At 45.7% G+C, this 21,188-nt stretch overlaps 2 protein-coding genes across 3 annotated transcripts; both read left to right on the top strand.

Annotated features, from left to right (window-relative positions):
- The first annotated feature begins 4,340 nt into the window (after nucleotides 1-4,340).
- On the top strand, nucleotides 4,341-9,474 carry mapk13 (mitogen-activated protein kinase 13). 2 transcript variants are annotated; one of them, XM_062460124.1, is made up of 12 exons: nucleotides 4,341-4,853; nucleotides 5,531-5,655; nucleotides 5,853-5,911; nucleotides 6,509-6,614; nucleotides 6,830-6,859; nucleotides 7,300-7,347; nucleotides 7,437-7,551; nucleotides 7,751-7,822; nucleotides 8,075-8,154; nucleotides 8,280-8,358; nucleotides 8,562-8,735; nucleotides 8,879-9,474. In XM_062460124.1, the coding sequence occupies exons 1-12, from the start codon at nucleotides 4,841-4,843 to the stop codon at nucleotides 8,962-8,964; spliced, it is 987 nt and encodes a 328-aa protein (XP_062316108.1). In that variant the 5' UTR covers nucleotides 4,341-4,840; the 3' UTR covers nucleotides 8,965-9,474. The 2 variants fall into 2 exon arrangements, with proteins under 2 accessions (XP_062316108.1, XP_062316107.1); XM_062460123.1 differs by having other exon boundaries at nucleotides 4,343-4,853; nucleotides 5,526-5,655.
- Nucleotides 9,475-9,979: 505 nt separating this feature from the next.
- Nucleotides 9,980-21,156, top strand: brpf3b (bromodomain and PHD finger containing, 3b). Its single transcript, XM_062460120.1, has 13 exons — nucleotides 9,980-10,360; nucleotides 11,527-13,069; nucleotides 13,323-13,479; nucleotides 13,864-13,995; nucleotides 14,324-14,452; nucleotides 14,950-15,262; nucleotides 15,563-15,835; nucleotides 16,655-17,248; nucleotides 17,403-17,484; nucleotides 17,860-17,957; nucleotides 18,343-18,437; nucleotides 18,593-18,747; nucleotides 19,709-21,156. The coding sequence occupies exons 2-13, from the start codon at nucleotides 11,559-11,561 to the stop codon at nucleotides 19,890-19,892; spliced, it is 3,723 nt and encodes a 1,240-aa protein (XP_062316104.1). The 5' UTR covers nucleotides 9,980-10,360; nucleotides 11,527-11,558; the 3' UTR covers nucleotides 19,893-21,156.
- The last annotated feature ends 32 nt before the right edge of the window (nucleotides 21,157-21,188 follow it).

Genomic DNA, 21,188 nt, shown 5'->3' with positions numbered 1-21,188 from the left:
AGAGATACAGAGAGAGAGAGAGAGAGAGAGAGAGAGAGAGAGAGAGAGAGAGAGAGAGAGAGAGAGAGAGAGAGAGAGAGAGAGAGAGAGAGACCGAGAGATTGACAGAAAACATAGTCAGTTCAGTGCGTCAGGAGAAGCAAAGCTTTTTAAAACAAGGGTTATAGAAAAGGAAAGAAAGGGAGTGTCTGTGTGTGTGTGTGTGTGTGTGTGTGTGTGTGTGTGTGTGTGTGTGTGTGTGTGTGTGTGAATGAGTGAGAGAGAGAGAGAGATAGAGAGAGATACAGAGAGAGAGAGAGAGAGACACAGAGATACAGAGAGAGAGAGAGGGATGGAAGGAAAAAACATACAGAGATGTAAAATCAAATTAAGAGTACATTTCAAGCTTAATAACATGTGTACTATACTAACTAGATGTGTGGGTTTTGATTTTAAATGACTGTATGAATACAAATTGACATAATTTTTATTGATGGAACAAAAAAGCATCTGTAGTGCACTGTTAAGCACTGTAAAGAACACGGAGAGAAAGAGAGAGAGGACAGAGACAGAGAGAGCTACGGCCAAAGAGAGCGACAGTGTGTAAGTTTAAGTGTCCAGTGTGTTGGGTGGACTCACCAGTGATGTCTGTCTGTCCATGATGGTTAGTGCCATTTCCTTCAGGTGACAGGCCTTCTGGGTCAGGGATCCGGACACGGCTCATCACTGTCACCTCACGCCTGACAGCCGGTGAGGGATGATGACAGGCGGAAATAACGCGTTTTTCCCCGTACACTAACGAACTGTGACACATGCTCAAATACATGCACAGGAGCACATGCAGGAGAGGCATGCAAACACACGTTCTCTCTGACAATATCATGCTCGTTAACACACACAAACTCAGAAGCTTATGACAGACACACGTAAACTGACATGAAAACAGTGCAATAAGCGATTTCGTTTACACACACAAATTAACCCTGCAAAGCTTTTGGCGAGTGAACTCAGCTGGCTCACTCGTAATTTAGGTCATGGTAAAATATTTAAAATATATGAAACATAAATCAATGTACTATATTATTAGTTCTACCTCTAAACCCTTTCCAGTGTCAAAGACAACCCACACAACTCCACAGCCCATCCTACCACCACCAACTTACCACAGAATCGACTAGAATTGATTCGCTTGTGCACCAAAGTGGGCACAAAGCCAAAAGACTGAGGTAAACTAAAATCCCTCATGCTGCACTTCTCTGCGACCATCAATAATGAGCAGATAAGATAAATGATTGCCAAGTCAGGTACATGCCTCGCGGGCACAGCACCAAGGTTCAGTGGGGCTTTCAGAAAGAATGCCATGATACAGGTTGGCAAAGCTGGCACCAATCCGGGCACCAGACCAACCTCAAATACTGTACAAATTTAATAGGTGTGTTGATCGCTGTTTGACGTGCTTGTTTTTGTATTACCCATCTGTCTACTTCATGTTAATCTATTGAAAAACAAATGAAACATCTGCATGGCGGGGGAGAAATGGAGCGGACACGCTCTAATCCCAACTGTTTGTGTCCTCCTCACAGCAGGAGGGATATGAGCAGATACACACAGTTTCACGCACTCTGAATCTCAACGTGTTTTTGGCACATTTGAATGCAAAGAGAACTGGTGTTCCCACCAGTCCTGGAGGTCACTTTGAAATGAAATAGATTTTCCAGAACACAACGAAGGCTGTAGGGAAGGTCACTTCATTAATCATAGCTAAATGCCACTGTCTTCCCGCCCTCCTTCTTAACCAAAAAGGCGTGGAGAGATAGCATCATTGATTGATACCAATAATTAATTCTCTTTAAGTAGCAAGAAAACCCCCCAGAGGACATATTTTTTTGGTTTGTTTAACCCTCGTGCTGCCTTCGGGTCACATGACCCAAAGGTTCATAACGAACCATCATTGTGTTTACCCAATTTTACCCAATACAAAAACAAATACAAATAATTTTCTTTTAACCATTGCAATGTGGGGGGTCTGAGACAGCCCGACAGTTAAAAGAAAATGCTTCACTTTGTTTTTGTATGAGGTAAATTTGTCACAATACGACGGTGGGTCACAATGACTGATGGGTCAGAATGACCCGAAGATAACACAAGGGTTAAACTATTCAGGTGGATGTCTGTAGCTATGTGGCTAGATGAATGTTGTGAATTGTGATTACATGTTGGCTGTTGATTCAGTTGTGTAAATTAAGTTCTTTGTTTTCTTTCATTTGCATACAAGGAACAATACGTGCTTATTTGGACCAATTAGGGAAGTGAGTCAAAACGTGAGCAACATTGTTATTAAGAGTGAATATGAGAGGTCAAAAGATAAAAGGAATCAACCTTGGCACTCGACTTAAACCTCTTCACCACGTGTGCAACAATTTACATTTACATTTAGTCATTTAGCAGACGCTCTTATCCAGAGCGACTTACAGTAAGTACAGGGACATTCCCCCGAGGCAAGTAGGGTGAAGTGCCTTGCCCAAGGACACAACGTCAGTTGGCATGACCGGGAATCGAACTGGCAACCTTCGGATTACTAGCCCGATTCCCTCACCGCTCGGCCACCTGACCCCCTTTAAACAATGTTCATGTTCATGTACAGTTAGTGTGGATCAACCAATTGTGAACCAAGTCCTGCTCATGGTAACTATAATGAAACAGAATGTTATCTATGCAATGTCACTGTGAGGAGTGGATACCCATACACTAAGGCTGGGTTTGTCATGAACTAAATAAACGACATAAATCCAAGATGCATCCTGTCAGATGACGACATTCATCTTTTTTGTCAAACTTCAACTAAACGTTCATACTAGATGCCGAACCACCTCCAGGAGCTCTCAAGTCAAAACTAGTATAAGAATATACACTGTGCTGACTTATTCATAGGCCACACGCAGAGTGACCTTGCAGAGCTGTTGAACCAGAAACTAAAAGAGGGGAATGGCGAGGCAAAAAGCTGCAATGTGTTACAAGGAGCAGTTTTTCATTGTGTACACAGAATTTCGTTTAAGGGTGCCCAAAACATTTCCTTTCAAAGTTATTTTTTTATTATTATTCAAAATGACAACTGCTGCAGGCTTACATGTTTGAACAGTCAAAATCAAGGAATCTGAAACGGCTTTAAGTGGTGACTTGTTAAGCGATTGCATTTAGTACTCAAACTGAAATCACACCATCATTGTAAAAACATCAGATCAAAAAGTCCCATTTGAGGTATCAGTGCATTCATATAAGCTAATATATAATATTAATATATAATTAATGTGATAACTATCTTTAAGGCCCACACACAGACAGACGAACACACAGGAGCATTAAATACACAAAAACATTTGCATGCATATTCGTACACATGCATATTTCATTGTGTGCTTGAGTGTGTGCATTTGTGTGAATGCCAGTGTTATTAAAGTGGAATAATAACAATTCCTATAATGGAATCATTAAAGTGGTTGATTAGCGATCTATTGAAGGATCCAAACAAAGAATGCTATGCTTTGCCTCCATCTTGTGGTAACTACAAGGAATTTAGGACAACGTGGGATTTATTAATATCAGGAAACTGGATTATAATGTTTCTCGAGTAAGAGTCAATTTAACTGTTAATTTGATTTGGTTGTGAAAGTACATCTATCTGAAGAGACTGTACAAACCATTGCCAACAGGTCTCTGTGAAATGATGGATCACCCTATCAGACAACTCTTTACAGGACTACCTAGAAAAACCAGGAAGTGAAATCATAGGCTACTAATCATACCTATTAGATATGCATGGGCACACATGGTCTGCCAGATCAGATTCTTTATACAGATTTTACCGTATATTGTTATAATAAACTCATCATAAAAAAAATGGATTGTGTTTGAGATACATAGAAAGCATAGGAAGGCTATTAGTACAAATCTACAAATGTTAATAACAATGCAATGGGAACTATCAGGAACAGCAGCATTTTCAAAGAGAAAGTGGGAAACTTTTAACCAGCTTATTCACAAAACTATTACATAACATAATTATTCGGCCTTGTAATATTTTGTAGTCGCCTGTCAAATACTTTGCCATTTTTAAAGAGAAAATATAGAAAAACTATAAATCATAGGCGTATATTAAGATAAGAGATAAGATAGGACAGCCTATACCTTTATTGGTCCCACAATGGGGAAATTCGGGCATTGCAGCATTATTAACATATTTATTAAATTATTGTTGTTATTTGTGTTCCTGACGTTTGCTTTTGAGTTCAGATAGTCTGATTCATGAACCATTTAGAATATGTATTCATCACAAGTACAGTACCACCACCTACCAGTGTGGGTGTCAACGGAAACCAGAGTCATCGATATTGACATGTTATAGCTAGCCCTCCGAGCACAACAGAACAGAAAGGCACGACTACTTGGATTCTAGGGCGGTGATTACATAATGATTCATTAGTCTGTTCTCAGATTTCAGCATGAAAATCTGAGAACGGGCACCGCGTTTTTACATGTTTTTTAGCTTGTAGAAAAGTAGTGCATTTGTTTACAAAGAGCGTCTGTCTCCACTCTTTGCCTAGACCACTCTTGTTTACACTGAACAATTCACAGTAGACTAACATCGCTAACTAGTAGTGCCGTGACCTTTTTGACAAGTGCTGGTGGAGAAAAGGCGTAGGAGGTGCGAAGAACTACCCTACGTGCTCGTCTTTCTTCTGAGCAGTTGTGTCGAAGCTAAACATGGAGGCGCAGACACGATTTGTCCGAGAGGAGATCAACAGCACAGTATGGGAAGTCCCGGAGAAATATACACGATTGAAACAAATTGGGACAGGGGCATATGGTTCTGTCTGGTGAGTCGCCGAGTTGCCCGCTGTCGACCCATGCTGACCGATTTTATTGTCGAGCAGTGTATCATAGTAGCCTTCATGGTGGCGTAAACCCATACATGATGTTACCACCTAGTTATAATATAGCTATTTAATATGTGAAGTAAAAAGTAGCTTTCTGAAGCAACGAGATTATAGTCAATGACAATGACGCAGTAATGGTAAACAAAAAAGACCACTGCCATTTTTGGGGATTAAATTAATTGTTCATAGGATGTGCAAAATTGCATTGAGTGCTGTGTACACACTCTTCTAATGGTACAGGATAGGTTGTAACTATTTGTGAGTGTAAAATATATTGTAAATAGGAAAATATACTCACAATAGACAGTTTTCACTTGCAACGGCTGCAGTGCAGACTGTTGAACATAAACCCCCGTTTTGGGCTAAGTAAACATGATGAGGCACAATTATGACTGTAATTTTCTAAGTGTTAAGTGTAATATAATGCCTTAGGAACATGTATTCCTGAAGTAACCTGTTAAGGCTCATATCAGTAAAATCAAAATCAACTGAGGTAGCATGCAGTAGGTTACAGTTATAAACGAAACGAGTAAATACGTTTTTCCAAGATGAATATCTGTTTTAGTGGATTTGTGTTGTTACCGCATTGATATAATTCCCCTTCTTTCTCAGTTCAGCAATAAATGAGAGGACTAAAGAGAAAGTGGCCATTAAGAAGCTACACAGACCCTTCCAGTCTGAAATATTTGCTAAGAGGGCCTACAGGGAACTAAGACTTCTCAAGCACATGAAGCATGAAAATGTGAGTATACTGTAGCACATGCTTGCAGAGGTGCATGGGGAAACATGTCTAGTTTTAATTGCTCTTTCTCAATGAACAGTACATTCTAATTACTCAGAAGCTCCTTCCTTAGCTGTCCCTCTCTTTTTCCCACCCCCCCACCTCTCTCTCCCCCCCTCTCTTTTCTCTCCCCCCCCCCCCCCCATCTCTCTCTACAGGTGATAGGACTTCTGGACGTGTTTACTCCAGCACATGATCTGGACCACTTTCATGACTTGTGAGTACATTTAGCTTTTGTGACATCATAAAAGACTTGAGGCTGAGGTGGAGTTCTAGGATGATTTGATGATGATGATGATTTGGCAGGACACATAGATACACTAATTAAAAGAACAAATCAAGCCCTTTAGGGCAGGCACTCACCTTCACTGATATAGCCAAACAGGAAGATAGCCTGGTCCATGACATGTATTAAACGGCTTTGTACAACCCCTATTACACTAGTTCTATTGGTGCAACTATTCTCCTCAGAACACAGGAAATGGATACCTCTCCTTTAAGGGACTCGCCCCATAGAGGCATTGAAGCCTCATTTGCAAATTGCACACCACTCACTGAAATCTACAAAAAGTGGCCAGCAGGTTACACAACAGGTTCATGTTGCCCTGTGACAATGATAAGAGGTCACTTGTGAATACCTCTTCTAAATGGTTTAGGCAGAAATTATGTTAGTTTGACTGATCTGGGATCTGTGTCTGGCAACAATGACTTTTTATCTGCTTTCATGTTAGTTACATAATCCACATAAAGGCTGTCAATGGGGAAATGAAATTGGGAAGTGTGATGATTGTGGCATGTCTCTCTCTGTCCACAGCTATCTGGTGATGCCTTACATGTTTACAGACTTGTCAAAGGTGCGAGGGCTTCTGTCTGAGGACCGAATCCAGTTCCTAGTCTATCAGATGCTCTGTGGACTAAGGGTGAGGTTACAGGCAAAAATCTGGCAGTGGAATCATCAATCTTGCTTTCAATCACCTACACACACAAACCACTTTTTCAAACAAATTGATGGCATTCAACTGCAGTAGCGCTCCTGATTTCGTCGTATTTGGCACGATATGATAACAATAAAGTCTTCAAATATAACGATACTGATAATGAATAGCTTTTTTCCTTCCTTTTCTTGCAATGGCAGTACATTCACAAATCTGGCATCATTCACAGGGTAAGTTTGTTGCTCTCGCAACCTTGAACATTTGACATCTGTACAGGAAAATATTGTTGTAGTTGGGTTGATTGATTTCTGTCCCGCCCCAACAGGTATGATGAGTAGTGTGATTGTGATTCTGTCTGATGCTCAGAAGCATGTTGGGAGTTGTTACAGACACACCTTGGCTAGAGATTAAGCTATTTAGAAGACAGTCATTGTAACATTAAGTAAATACAATGTGAACATTGTTAAGTAATAATTGGGAGTTCTCAATACATACACAGTCAGGGGTGATGCAAGGTCCTGTATGCAATGCAGTGTTTTTATGCTAGATATTTCTATGTTAATTGGTGCAGTCTTCCTTATTATTCAGTTATTTCCATTATTTCCCTATGTTAATACATTTTATCCAAGACATTTAATTTCCTTATGACACATTTAATTAAAATTTGCAGGACCTTAAACCAGGAAACTTGGCTGTCAATCAAGACTGTGAGCTGAAGGTTTGTATCAAGAATCCATCAATATAGAAAATCCATGCAGAAGTGAAGTCTGTGATGATAACCGTTCCTGACTATACTTGTTGATCCAGATCCTGGACTTTGGCCTGGCTCGCCACGCTGAGGCAGAGATGACAGGCTATGTAGTGACCCGTTGGTACAGGGCGCCTGAGGTCATTCTAAACTGGATGCATTACACCCAAACTGGCAAGAAAACCATAGCAGTTACACATTCTCACTCTCACCTATCCTGGGGCTTGCAATTTACAAATGCTCTTTAGTCTAGTAACTGCCAAAAGACAGATGTATTCTGAAACTTGGTAGTCGGGTCACGTTTTTTTCAAATGAAAGAACTTTCTATAAAAGAACTAGCTATCTAATTTAAATGTTTTCCCTTTAACTCCAGTGGATATTTGGTCTGTGGGCTGCATCATGGGAGAGATGATCAATGGGAAGACCCTTTTCAAAGGCAAAGACTGTATCCTTTAATCTCGTTGACAGACTCCTAAAACCTGGCTGAAGCTCATAGGCATTTTGATTAATTGATTGCTATCTTGTCAATACTTAGGGGAAGGTTCTAAGGGGGACTTACTTGTCTATAGTGTCTTCAGGAGAGGATGCAAGGATTTAAGGAGCTATTCAACCCTTGTGACTCCCACTGATACATGTCTTAAGATGTATGTATGGATGGATGGATAGACAGATTGATGAAGACCTTCACTGTACCCAGATATGGACCAACTAACACAGATCATGAAAGTGACTGGAGTTCCAGGACCTGAGTTCATTCAGAAACTGGACAGTCAAGAGGTATGTATGGCACCTAACACACATAGATATTACAAGGTATAATAAATAATAAATGGCGTGATGTCTGGATTCGTAATGTGTACAGCGGACGTTATCTTACTCTGACATCTCCCTTTTGTACACAGGCTAAGAGCTATGTGAAATCCCTCCCTCACTTTCCCCGAAAGGACTTCTCGGCGTTGTTCCCTAGAGCCAGTGCACACGGTGATTTAAAACGAGCGTTCATAAAGCCCCACCCTACAGCCACCGCATTTACCATCAACCATGAATGGTTTACGTGATATGTCGTAACGTCTCCAGCATGCATTAATAATATGCTGTGCACAGGGCACTCCTAGTAGGTCTTGATAAACAAAATGGGGATGGTAACCTGTTGCATGTTTCTGACTTTCTCCCTTTTTTGACAGCTATTGACCTGCTGGAGAAGATGCTGGTTCTTGATGGTGAGGCTAGGCTGACTGCAGAAATAGGTCTGGCACACCCCTATTTTGACGGCTTGAGGGATCCGGAGGACTGCCCTGAGCCAAAGCCTTACGACGACAGCCATGACAACGCCACGCTGCCCCTAGAGGAGTGGAAGCGTAAGTGTAGTTTTGTCCACGAGATGATGTCAAAGTGGGATATATTTACATTTTGAATCCATTTAATTTTGATCTGATTTGATTTATCTATTTTTTGTTTGGTACAAAAATTGTCATTCAGTTTTGTTGTTTTTGTTTTGCAGGGTTATCCTTTAAAGAGATGAAGAGCTTTGTACCATTCCCACGACGGGATTCCAAGAGAAGAAACACACTGACAATTTCCCAGTGATGGCATCGCTAAACTGTATTAACACTCCTCAGAATCACACACACAAATAATGAACTGTGGGGAACTTATTACATGGTGGAGCACTGACTTGGTGGAAGTATTTTGTGTATATGCATATATGTTTCTATATACAAACATATATGGATATTATATCAAGTATTCACCCAGTGTTTCATCAATGTTCTCTGTTCTTGTACCATCCCAGGAGTCGGGTCTATTCTTGTTAAGTCTTAACGTAAAGACATATAATGTCACTTTTATTGGTCTTACTATTTTGTGTCACTGTGTGAATGTATTTTCTATGTTGACATATTGAATATGCTCTAAAGATATTATAGATGTGGCACATCACATGTACTGTGGGACTTTGTAGGTGAATGAATCTCATGTCCTCACTAATTGTCTTTCACAGGGTATGACGCTTATGTCTCAGGAATTTTCATACATTTCTGATTTACGTAATCTCTACAATCTGAGTTGTGCTGAATAAATGGAAAATTATACAGAGTGCTTTGGGGTTCGTCTTGTGGAATGCAACACGAAGCAGTTGACAACATTAATCTCTGAGGAATTCTGGCTTTAGTGCTGTGCTCATGCCTTACACAAAAATTTAAAATGTTTAGAACAAATTGTTGTTTGAGTTCAAGTGAAGTTTAGTGATTAGGCGTGCAGCAACACATGCATTGTGATTTCGACAAGTAAACTACCCTTAAGAATAATACGCATTTTAGGGCGAAGTTAAACTGCGCCGCCAAGTGCACATTGAGGTGCAGTGCGCGCTTAAGATCTTATTGACCGACTTTCTGCAAGTTTGAACAACAGTAAGCACGTTTCTCCTTGTGCACTTTGGGTGTATTAAATGTAGCTGATCCCTTTCCACGTTCCCATCCAGTTCTTTCAAACAAAATCATTATTCGCTAAATGCCTACTGTTTTAATCAAGTCTACCATGAAACCCGCGCGCAAAAACTATCATTCTGGCTGGCCTGTTCTTGTCAAGGGGCGTGTTCAATGCCAGCCCCGCTCTGATACTAGCCAACAGCGGCGCGCATATCCGAGGCTCCAAAATAGCCAGTTAGCTGAAGCTAGCTAGCTAGCATTTCTCGTCACTATCTTAACTAGGTCGTGGACTTACTCATATTTATAACCAACTTCAGTACACTGCACGATCTATGCTCTACGTCGGTATTGGAAGTAATTGTTCGTATCTTAAATGAAGTGCTGAGGAGACAAATGCTTTTTTAACGGCAATTATAGACCGGCTTGTACTGCCAAAGTGGTGAGCAAGCCAGCCTCTATAGAGCGCAAGCTAGCTTGGCTAGCGAACAACACCAGCCATTGCCGTGCAAGCTGTTTATTCCCTTCTCCGCGGTCGTGTCAGTTACTAGCTAGATAAGGTAAGATAATGTGTTGCTGAGAACCAATAATTGCGGTCTTCGTGGCATGAATGTATAGATTACGAACGTGTTGTGTATTTTTGTGTTTTAAATGCACTTGTCATTTTTATTAGCCTTCGTGTTTGCTAGTGGTAGAATTTAGTTAGCTTGCTTGGTTAGCTTAGCTAGACTTGCTGCTAACCCACTTTTGTATCTACTTTGCCAGCCAGCTAGCTAGTTAATACGTTTTGTGATTTTGCAGACATTCTTCTACTAATGACCATTTCATTCAACAGCTTTCGCGTGCTGTACTGCCGTAGTTCTTAATTTGTCGTGCTTAGTAGTTTATTATGTTTAATGTTAGAGCTTTCAACACTGACTTTAAAGCGGTAAAAATGGCTGACATTTCGCTCTGAAATAAGGACACTTGGCTATGGAACTCTTGCAAACGATTGGCTCATAGAGGACTCAATCCAATTACTGGGTTAAATGATTGGACACACCACTCTTGTTGTGTCGTCCAGGCCATGTAGTTCAGTTGCTAGCGGTTTTATGAGTTAAAGTCTAGAAAAGTCGTTATTTTGTGTGGTAAGTTTGTTTGCCTATTGCACTGCACTCAGTCAATTGACACCAGGGCACAAAAAAGCCAGTACATGAATTATTATACCTTTTGCGTTGCCAACACAGTTTGAGTTTTTCTCTTTCATAGTATGAAGGAATTAGTCATCTGTGAGATCCCGCCTCCCTAAGTATGAAAATAACAATACACACGAGTTTGGCCTTGATACATTTTCTTTTATTAGGCCAAAAAAAAAAAAAATCTTTGTCAGATTTAAAGTGAAATGTCTCTCTTTTCTGTTGAAGTATTTTTCTTAAACTAGAGAGTTTTAGCTTAATGATCAAAGTCCACATGCTCATTCTATAATACTAGACACTGGCAGACACTACACAGCAATTCAAAATCCATTGGTAATGCAGTTAGATGCATGTCAACGAGAATGCGTTTGTTGGCTAGCCCAACGTTTTCTCCAGCTGTAGGACATTTACAGCTGTACGACTATACGAATAGTGTAGCTTCTTCTCTGCATATTGTATCAAAGCACTTACAGGTTTTGTCTTACAGGCTGTGCCGCGGACATATAAAGTTGTGGATTTATAAACTCCAGGTGTTGTCTTGTCCTGTCTAGTTGCAGCAGCGTGGAGGGCTGGTTGGAGGCCCATGAGGAAGCCACGGCGGAGGGGCCAGCTGGCCGGTGGAGGAGGAGGTCGGAGATCTGATGGTGGAGCGGTCAGGGGTCGGGGTGGGGCACGCCCTCGCTCCCCCTCTCCCTACAGCCTCAAAGCGTCCCCCACACGCGAGACCCTGACGTACTCGCAGGCGCAGAAGGTGGTGGAGGTGGACCTGGACGGCCGTCTCCACCGCATCTCCATCCTCGACCCCATGACCGTCATCACGGAGGACGAGATGACGGCGCAGGACATCGCCGAGTGCAACAGCAACAAGGAGAACAGCGAGCAGCCCTTCGCCCCGGCTAGCCCCCAACCCGGCCGCAAAGCGCCCACTTCCAGAGGACGCAGGAAAGACTCCAAACATTCCTCCACCTCGTCCCCGACTTCCACGTCTGCCCAGAAACACTGCGCCAACGACAAGACCAACTCCTCACACGGTCACCTCACGGCTCTCCCCGAGCCCTCCTTCCGCGTGCTGGAGACCTTTACCCCGGCAGAGGTGGCCCCGTTGCCCACGGCGTACTACCGCTACATCGAGCGCTCCTCGGAGGAGCAGGAGGCCGAGGCGGAGTATGACATGGACGAGGAGGACGCGGCCTGGCTGGAGATGGTCAACTCCAAGAGGGCGTCAGAGGGCAACTCGGCCATCTCCCCGGACACCTTCGAGCTGCTGGTGGACAGGCTGGAGGAGGAGTCGTACCGGGAGGCGCGCAGCCGGGCGCCGTCGCAGAGCGCCATCGACGAAGACGCCTTCTGCTGCGTGTGCCTGGACGACGAGTGCCTTAACAGCAACGTCATCCTGTTCTGCGACGCCTGCAACCTGGCCGTGCACCAGGAGTGCTACGGTGTGCCCTACGTCCCGGAGGGCCAGTGGCTTTGCCGCTGCTGCCTGCAGTCTCCGCAGCGGCCCGTGGACTGCGTGCTCTGCCCCAACCGCGGCGGCGCGTTCAAGCAGACCAGCGACAGCCGCTGGGCTCACGTGGTGTGTGCCATCTGGATCCCTGAGGTTTGCTTCGCCAACACGGTGTTCCTGGAGCCCGTGGAGGGCGTGGACAACATCCCCTCGGCCCGCTGGAAGCTCACCTGCTACCTGTGCAAGCAGAAGGGCCGGGGCGCCTCCATCCAGTGCCACAAGGCCAACTGTTACACAGCGTTCCACGTCACCTGCGCCCAGCGCGCCGGCCTCTTCATGAAGATCGACCCCGTGCGCGAGACCAACGTCAACGGGACCACCTTCTCGGTGAAGAAGACGGCGTTCTGCGAGGCGCACTCGCCCCCGGGGCAGGAGCCGGCGTCGGAAGAGGAGGACAGCGAGGGGAGGGTGGTGGGCGGCAGGGGTAGGGCCAGTCGCGGGCGCAGCGCCTACACCCCCGTGGCCCCTGCGGTGCAGAAGAGGAGCAAGAAGATGGAGGGGAAGAGGAAAGGGAAGAAGGCTGCTGAGGCGGCTGCCCGCAGGGCGACGTCTCCCATGGTTACCGTACCCCAGATCCCCACACACAGGTATGTTTGTCTGAGCGAGAGATCTGGTGTCTGTGTTCTTTTTTAACAACGACTGTTGCAAACGAGCTACAATCTCACAAAACAAGTTACAGCAGCTCGTTATAAACTTATCCAATCATATCCAATACTTGGGTACAAATTGTCAACGAGTGGTCGGCGAATTATAGAAACCTTCCAATGTTTACAACCATTGATGTATGAGAGAGCGTGTGCTGGATGGCTGTAGGATAAGATTGTCTCTCTCTTCACAAAGGTTGAACATCATCTGCAAAGGCATACTGTTCCAGAGGAAGAGTCAGTTCATGCAGCGGTTGCACAACTACTGGCTGCTGAAACGGCAGTCGAGGAGCGGGGTGCCTCTCATCAGACGGGTGCATGCGCACGTCCAACCTCCAAGGAACACCGAACAGGTCAGAGGTCACGCTTTCCCCAGAGTCACGTGGGTCAGTAGTCTAAAAGTGCAGAGCTGAGCTTCTTTATCACTGAGAAGACTGTGTGCTGTGACATGACATGACGTGCATGACAATGACATGACATGCACGTTGTTGTAACTACAAAGTAGCATAAAACAATTTCCCCCAGCAAGGTTTTTGCCTGGTTCTGGAGTGCTGTGGTCGATGGGCGTCTGTAAACCCATTTGTCTCAATGCTTTTAGAGGCTACTCAAATTTAAATAGGGCTACACCAATAAAACAGATCTGATTTGAAAACATGCTAGCCCCCCCCCCCCCCCCCCCCCCAGTGCTGTAGGTGTGTAGTTAATCTTCAGCTGTGGCCTGTGTGTTGTGTGGACAGCCTGAGGTGGATGAGAAGGTGTCGGCTGTGAGAGAGGAGCTGAGGTACTGGCAGAAGCTGCGACACGATCTAGAACGAGCCCGGCTGCTGGTGGAACTCATCCGCAAGAGGGAGAAACTGAAGAGAGAACAGGTACAATGACAATATGAGGAGGAGAAAAGGGAAGGGGTGGAGGGGGGGATTTACCCTTCAATAAAGGGTAAATCGTTACCACACTTCCTAGTCTGTAATACGATCAGTTTGCCATAAAAAAAAAAGGAGATCTTCTTTTCGTAAACAAAAACCCACATGAGACCACAAGAGAGAAGCTGGGTTCTCTTGTGGTCTCATGTGGGTTCTCTTGTGGTCTCATGTGGGTTCTCTTGTGGTCTCATGTGGGTTCTCTTGTGGTCTCATGTGGGTTCTCTTGTGGTCTCATGTGGGTTCTCTTGTGGTCTCATGTGGGTTCCTCTGCTCCCAGCTCAAGCTCCAGCAGGCGTCCCTGGAGCTGCAGCTGACCCCTGTGCTGGTTCTCTTGCGCTCCACGCTGGACCAGCTGCAGGAGAAAGACAACGCCCAGATCTTCTCAGAACCCGTGGACGTCAAAGAGGTGAGTTGACAGTTAGCGAGGCGTCGAGTAGATGGAACAATGTTGGGTTTTCTGAAGTGTTCAGCAATGTTTGCCATTCATCTCAATGACTTGTCACACAGTTTTTGCTTTGTTGCTTTAAAGCGTGATCTTAATTTGACACTGGACGTTCGGGAAGTGTGTATAATAGCTCTTATTTGACACTGGGTATTAGAATAAATTATAAAATATCCTTTTACATGCATCTAGGAATGACTAGTGTTTCCAACGACCCTAGCTTAGTTCCTTGCCAACCACGTTTGTAAATCTCTCACTAAAGGTCAGCTCACACCAACGGTCAAAAGTTGTTGTGTTGGTTTGATGTAATATGCCTGTTGGTGTTTGCTGGGCGAGTGTCAAAAATGGCAGTTATTTTGCCAAACATTCTACAGCCAACAGTAGATTGTTTGGTGTTTGTTGGACATTGTTGAGGCAGTGTGAACTGGCCTTAACAAGCTCTCTCTCCTGTGTGTCTCCAGGTGCCGGACTACCTGGAGTTCGTCAGCCAGCCCATGGACTTCTCCACCATGCGCTCCAAGCTGGAGGACCACGGCTACCGCTCGCTGGCCGACCTGGAGACTGACTTCAACCTCATGGTGTCCAACTGCCTGCTGTACAACGGCAAGGACACCGTGTTCCACCGCGCCGGCCAGCGGCTCCGAGACCTGGGAGGGGCCATCCTGCGCCACGCCCAGCGCCAGGCCCAGAACACAGGCCTCGACCTGGACTCAGGCATGCACCTGCCAGAGTCTCCCCAGAAACACGACTTCTACAGCTGCACCTGGGAGGACGGTGAGTTAGTGGGGCGAGAGAGGAGGCAGAGAGGAGGCAGGAGAGAGAGGATGAGGAGTTTGCAGTACAGCATCTGTGACAGACACGAGACTCCTCTAAAATTAAACTCCGGTCAGAAGATTTAGCGATACGTGTGCCGTTAATCCTGACGATTCATCACTTTGTTGTGATTTTTCTTTTTGAGGCTCGAGTTTGCGAACACTCTCTTCAGCGAAGGCTATTTTCAGAGCTGTCGGGATGTAACCGTTCCGAGCAAGTAACTCGTGAGTCAGGAGCTGACGTTGTTATCTCCCTCCGCAGTGGACAGCCTGCTGGACCCGGCCAACCGCCTGCACATGTCAGTGGATGAGCAGCTGAAGGGGCTGCTGGACAAGCTGGACGTGGTGACCTCCATGAGGGGCAGCGGCGCCCGCACGCGACGCATCCGCCTGCTCCGCCGGGAGATCAACAACGTGCGCTACCGGCAGGGCCAGCACCACCGCCACTCGCTGCTCAACGGGGACGTCAAGGAGGAGGAGGAGGAGGACGAGGATGACAAGGCCGACGCCGAGAAGTCGTCGTCTTCTGATAAAGGTGGGGGGATAAAATCAACCCGTATCCGATGATGTGTTACATTACAGCTAAAGAAAAAAACCAAAACAAACAGGCTGTTGTGAACTGATGGACGGAGAACAGTTGCATACATGAGCTAACCGAACATTGTCCTCAGGTAATTGAGCCAGGGTCCCCCCCACGCACCAACCCAAACCACACCACTGTCTCCAGTCTAGTAAGTTGGGTCCCATAGAGTCTTGTTAGCCATGGTTGCCTCACAACCCTTCTCCAAGTGCACTGACACTTCCTTCTCGTCTCTCTGCATCCCTTCATAGACTCTACCACTCCATTGGCCACACATGTCATGACCATCCCACCACTGACACCGGTGTAGTCGCTCTTAAGGGGTTTAACAGTTTAATCAGGGATACTCACCACGGACAGGAAGTGGAAATCACCGTTGCTTTTGTTGAGAACTGCTGAAAAATCTTGGTGTAAAAATAAAGACTATTATTCATACCGTCACTGATGGTATGAATTCTTGGTTTCTTGGTGTCCTTGTGTGTATCTACTGTGAGAGTTTTGAGTGCAAGCTCATCATTCTACTTAATTTTCAGACTTTTAGTCACAGCCTGAAATTATATTAGACAACTGTGAAGTATTATTTATTTTGTAATTTTTGTCTTTATTAAAATAGATATGCCCCCGAAAAAGAAAAACATTGAAAATTTCACATCATTTTCCAGTGCAAATACTCTAGAACATTTGACATTACACACTGCATACTAAATGAATATTCATGCTAACGGTGAGCGTTCAAGAAGCAAAAGAGTTTGACGTGTTCTGTTCCCGTTTCAGAGGACCTCAAGTCCACCCCTCCCCCGACGCTCGAGCCCACCGCCTTGGCACCGTCTCCCCGGCATGGCGACCCGCCCCTGGAACCGCCCACCCTGCGGCCAATCACGGGAGAGCCGAGGACCCCGAGCCGTCCGTGCAAACGCCTGAAGCTGGACAGCGAGAGCTCCGACGGAGGTTCGACGCCCGCCGATTCAGGGAACAAAAATTGCACTAAGAAAGCGGAGGACCCGCCGTCGCCGGGTTTGCACATCGGAGGTCCGCCGGTGGCCAACGGGCTGGCGGAACACACGCCCCCTCGCCCCGCCCCCCCGCGGCCTGCCACGGGAGGAGTCGGACGCAGGACATCCGTGCTCTTCAAGAAGGCCAAGAACGGAGCCAAGCTGTTCAGGGAGAAAGATGGAGGTTTGGTAAACGGGAATGCCAGAAGTGCTCCCCCTACCCCCAGCTCTGCTGTCAGCACCCCTCTGTCCACACCCTCCAAGACCCCCCAGAAGAGCCCCGCCCCGCCCTCGCTGTGCTCGCCGGATCGCCTGAGCCCGGGGCTGGACTCTGACGGCGAGCTGGAGAAGACGCCCAACCATGCACTGGAGAGTGGTGAGTTTTGTCATGGATCGTTAACTTTCCTTGATCGTTGCTTGGGTCATTTCTTCTCCCTCAAAGAGAGTTTTAACAGGATGTCTAAATTAAAACAAATGTTGGCTTTGGATTTCTTTCGAGTCGTCTGAGTGGTTCTCTGTGTCTCTCTCAGGACTCACCAACGGGTTCAGAAAGCACAAAGATGGCGACTCGGACCCAGACTGCAGCCCCTGTCCAATCCTCCACAAACAAATGTAACACCTTCTTTACCACACTTTCACACTTTTTCTTTTTGACATAAACTGTACGTGCACATAATCTACTGTCTTGATGAATCAAGATGCTCTTTTTAAAATTGCGTATAAATCTAAATCCTAGTAAATGTAGAGTATACAGGGTTTCCCGCAGAAAATGTGTTAGTTAAGGTGGTAGGGTGGGGTTTGGAATGGAAGGGAGAAAACAGGACAAGGCCGGATATCGCTATAAATAAATAAAAAAACTACGTAGTTAAGGCGGCAGGCGTGTGTTGCTTAGGCGGCCGCCTGAACTGAAAAGTGCTGCAGGAAACCCTGGTATAGTTTAATGGTAGTGATGATGTTATATGAAGTGCTGATTGTCCTGTTCTCCAGTATAAGCTCGCCACCCAAAAAGAGTCTGGGGAAACCAGCGCTGTCCAAAGTCCCCATCCTGGAGACGGTGAACGGGGATTCTGACTACACTGGTGCAGGTACGCCACAGAGGAGTATATAACACCACAGAGGAGTATATAACGCCACAGAGGAGTATATAACGCCACAGAGGAGTATATAACACCACAGAGGAGTATATAACACCACAGAGGAGTATATAACACCACAGAGGAGTATATAACACCACAGAGGAGTATATAACATGGCAAGAAAACTAAGTAGCAGCTTGTAATTTTTTTTATATCGTTTCATATTTGTTACCCCCCCAAAAAACGAGTTATTTCTAGTTTTCTAACATGTCAAGACTCGTCCTGAAATGGGGGAGGGGGAACATACCAGCGAAACGATCTTTCCCCCAGTAAAAAAAAACGAGACGAAGACTACTCACGCTCCTCCTTTGTGTGTGTGTGTGCGCGCGCGCAGTGAACAGCATCCTGCCATACGAGGAGGAGACTGAGCTGGAGCCTCTGGACCTGGTCTGGGCTAAGTGTCGTGGTTACCCCTCCTACCCTGCTCTGGTGAGTCCATACACACACACATCAGTGTGTTCATTCAGGGTAGTATTAGGCATTTGGATAAATACTTTAAATGCTCACATCACACTAGAGCAGACCTAACCGTTCCAAGGTGTCTCCCCCCCGTCCCCGTCCCCATCCCCTCTCCTTTGGTCCAGATCATAGACCCAGAGATGCCCCAGGATGGCATGTTTCACAACGGGGTGCCCATCCCCGTGCCCCCCAAGGAGGTTCTCCAGCTGGGGGAGCAAAGGCAGGAGGAGGCCGGGGAGCCCCTCTTCCTGGTGCTCTTCTTCGACAACAAGAGGACATGGTGAGCCTCTCTAGTCCCACCGTGTTAGGAGCTGTCTCTCAGCTCGATAAGCATCCGTCCTTTTTTTTTTATTATTACAACGAGGACGTGGTGAGTCCCTGGTGTTCACCCATCTTTAATAAAAGTTGTTTTAGTCACTCGGGTATATGCACGTCCCACCGGCGTTCCTGCCACTCCCGTAGTTGTAGCTGAACGGATGTGATTAGCAGCCTCGTGAAGTATGTAGTGCTGTGTGTGTACTAGTGCTGTGTGTGTGTGTGGTAGTGCTGTGTGTGTGTGGTAGTGCTGTGTGTGTGTGGTAGTGATGTTTGTGTTGAAGTGCTGCGTGTGTGGTAGTGCTGCGTGTGTGTGGTAGTGCTGCGTGTGTGTGGTAGTGCTGCGTGTGTGTGGTAGTGCTGTGTGTGTGGTAGTGCTGTGTGTGTGGTAGTGCTGCGTGTGTGTGGTAGTGCTGCGTGTGTGTGGTAGTGCTGCGTGTGTGTGGTAGTGCTGCGTGTGTGGTAGTGCTGTGTGTGTGTGGTAGTGCTGCGTGTGTGTGGTAGTGCTGCGTGTGTGGTAGTGCTGCGTGTGTGTGGTAGTGCTGCGTGTGTGTGGTAGTGCTGCGTGTGTGTGGTAGTGCTGCGTGTGTGTGGTAGTGCTGCGTGTGTGTGGTAGTGCTGCGTGTGTGTGGTAGTGCTGCGTGTGTGTGGTAGTGCTGCGTGTGTGTGGTAGTGATGCGTGTGTGTGGTAGTGATGTGTGTGTGTGTGGTAGTGCTGTGTGTGTGGTAGTGATGTTTGTGTGGTAGTGATGTTTGTGTGTGTGGTAGTGATGTTTGTGTGTGTGGTAGTGATGTTTGTGTGTGTGGTAGTGATGTTTGTGTGTGTGGTAGTGATGTTTGTGTGTGTGGTAGTGCTGTGTGTGTGGTAGTGCTGTGCGATGCAGAGGGTGTCGATGCCACCTGACCCCCGCCCCCCCGCTCCACAGGCAGTGGTTACCCAGGGACAAGGTGACGCCCCTGGGCGTGGACGAGACGGCAGACAAGCTCCGCGTGATGGAGGGCAGGAAGACCAGCATCCGCAAGTCAGTCCAGGTGGCGTACGACCGCGCCATGATCCACCAGAGCCGCGTCAGCCACCAGCACGGTTTTGTCGCCTCCAACTACCTGTAGAGTGGCGGCCATCTTGACCGCGCCAGATGGTTGGAGATCTACGGCTTCCTATGCCTCTCCTAGACCCCCTCAGCCCCCACCCAGCAGAACAGAACACTCCCCCTAGATCTCATACGACCAGATGGGTGTAATTGGCCCACTTGGTGCACCCGGATGCACCAATCCCAGCGCTCTGAGATCTGATGAGTTGTGTCGAGGAGTCTGGCTCACTACCCAGGCTTCAGGCTGGGTGTCTTATAGTACCACAATACCTAACCACTACTCCCCCAAAGAGAATGGTGGGCTTATGCCTTGGAGGTGAAGATGAAATATTTTGAGGTATCCAATGTGTAAACCCCCTCTCACCACCCCCACCCCCACCCCCCCTGAGATTGCATTACTGCCCCCTAAGAGATTTTAGAGGTCTGCAAATGCTGTCTGGATGTGAGCAGATGGGTTAAGCTGTGGTGGTTCGATCAAAGTTGAAATAATTCTACAAACCTTTTTGTATGATGTTACTGCCAAGAAATCAAAAGGTTGTAAAAGAGATTTATCATATTTATATGAAACAAGGAAGACGTATGAATGGATTACTGCCATCTTTTTTTACAATAGCTTTTTACATTTTAAAGTTTTTTCAAAACCACTTGTAAATTGTAAAGACACTTGTGTATATATGTCTGTGTATATCACACTTGATCTAATTTAAAGTCGCTATTTTTTAAATGCGAATTCAATCACCCATGGGTTAATAAGCTGTATATACTTGTAAAAAAATATATTATTGACTTGCAACAGAGTGTATTCAGCTTGTGCTTAAAGTCAGCTCATTGTATGTGCATCTGTATAACACAATACAATGGCTTATGGTTCTTTATATATAAATTCTCATTTTTTGATACAGAGAAAATGTAATTTATTTATGGAAGACAGAAATATAGAAATACAGTTATATATTGGTTGAAGGTGAGAATTAAATCTGTTATTTAAGCTATTGAATGAGGTTTTTAAGACGTACAGCCAAGACTGTTGGGGTTTCCAGACGTTTGATTCAGGGGTTAGCCTGTACTGTCAGCAGTTTTAGTCCAGACTGACCTTTTAGCCCACCACAAAGCACAGAAAGAGATATTTATTGTTGACTGATTCTGGAATCCCAAACCCTGTCAAGAAATGAGAAGAATAGAATATTTCTATGCTTGTACAAACTGCAGATTTTACTTACCTGCCAAATACCTTGTCTGAATCAGTATTTTCTCATGTGGGAAAATAAATGTTCTTTTGAAGAGAGAGTTGTATGTTGTACATGTGCTTCTTATG

This window comes from Osmerus eperlanus, chromosome 4 (genome assembly GCF_963692335.1).
Source record: "Osmerus eperlanus chromosome 4, fOsmEpe2.1, whole genome shotgun sequence".
Classification (NCBI taxonomy): Eukaryota; Metazoa; Chordata; class Actinopteri; order Osmeriformes; family Osmeridae; genus Osmerus; species Osmerus eperlanus.
Note: the sequence above shows the minus strand (reverse complement) of the source record. Positions and strands in the feature narration are given on the sequence as shown.

What these genes read in the sequence shown, in the direction of transcription:
- mapk13 (XM_062460123.1), top strand. Translation starts at nt 4,741, where the DNA reads ATGGAGGCGCAGACACGATTTGTCCGAGAGGAGATCAACAGCACAGTA. An exon ending in CTGGACCACTTTCATGACTT is followed by an intron (nt 5,912 to 6,508) that starts GTGAGTACATTT and finishes CTCTGTCCACAG; the next exon opens with CTATCTGGTGATGCCTTACA. An exon ending in AGATGCTCTGTGGACTAAGG is followed by an intron (nt 6,615 to 6,829) that starts GTGAGGTTACAG and finishes TTGCAATGGCAG; the next exon opens with TACATTCACAAATCTGGCAT.
- brpf3b (XM_062460120.1), top strand. Translation starts at nt 11,559, where the DNA reads ATGAGGAAGCCACGGCGGAGGGGCCAGCTGGCCGGTGGAGGAGGAGGT. An exon ending in CCCCAGATCCCCACACACAG is followed by an intron (nt 13,070 to 13,322) that starts GTATGTTTGTCT and finishes CTCTTCACAAAG; the next exon opens with GTTGAACATCATCTGCAAAG. An exon ending in ACCCCTCCTACCCTGCTCTG is followed by an intron (nt 18,438 to 18,592) that starts GTGAGTCCATAC and finishes CCTTTGGTCCAG; the next exon opens with ATCATAGACCCAGAGATGCC.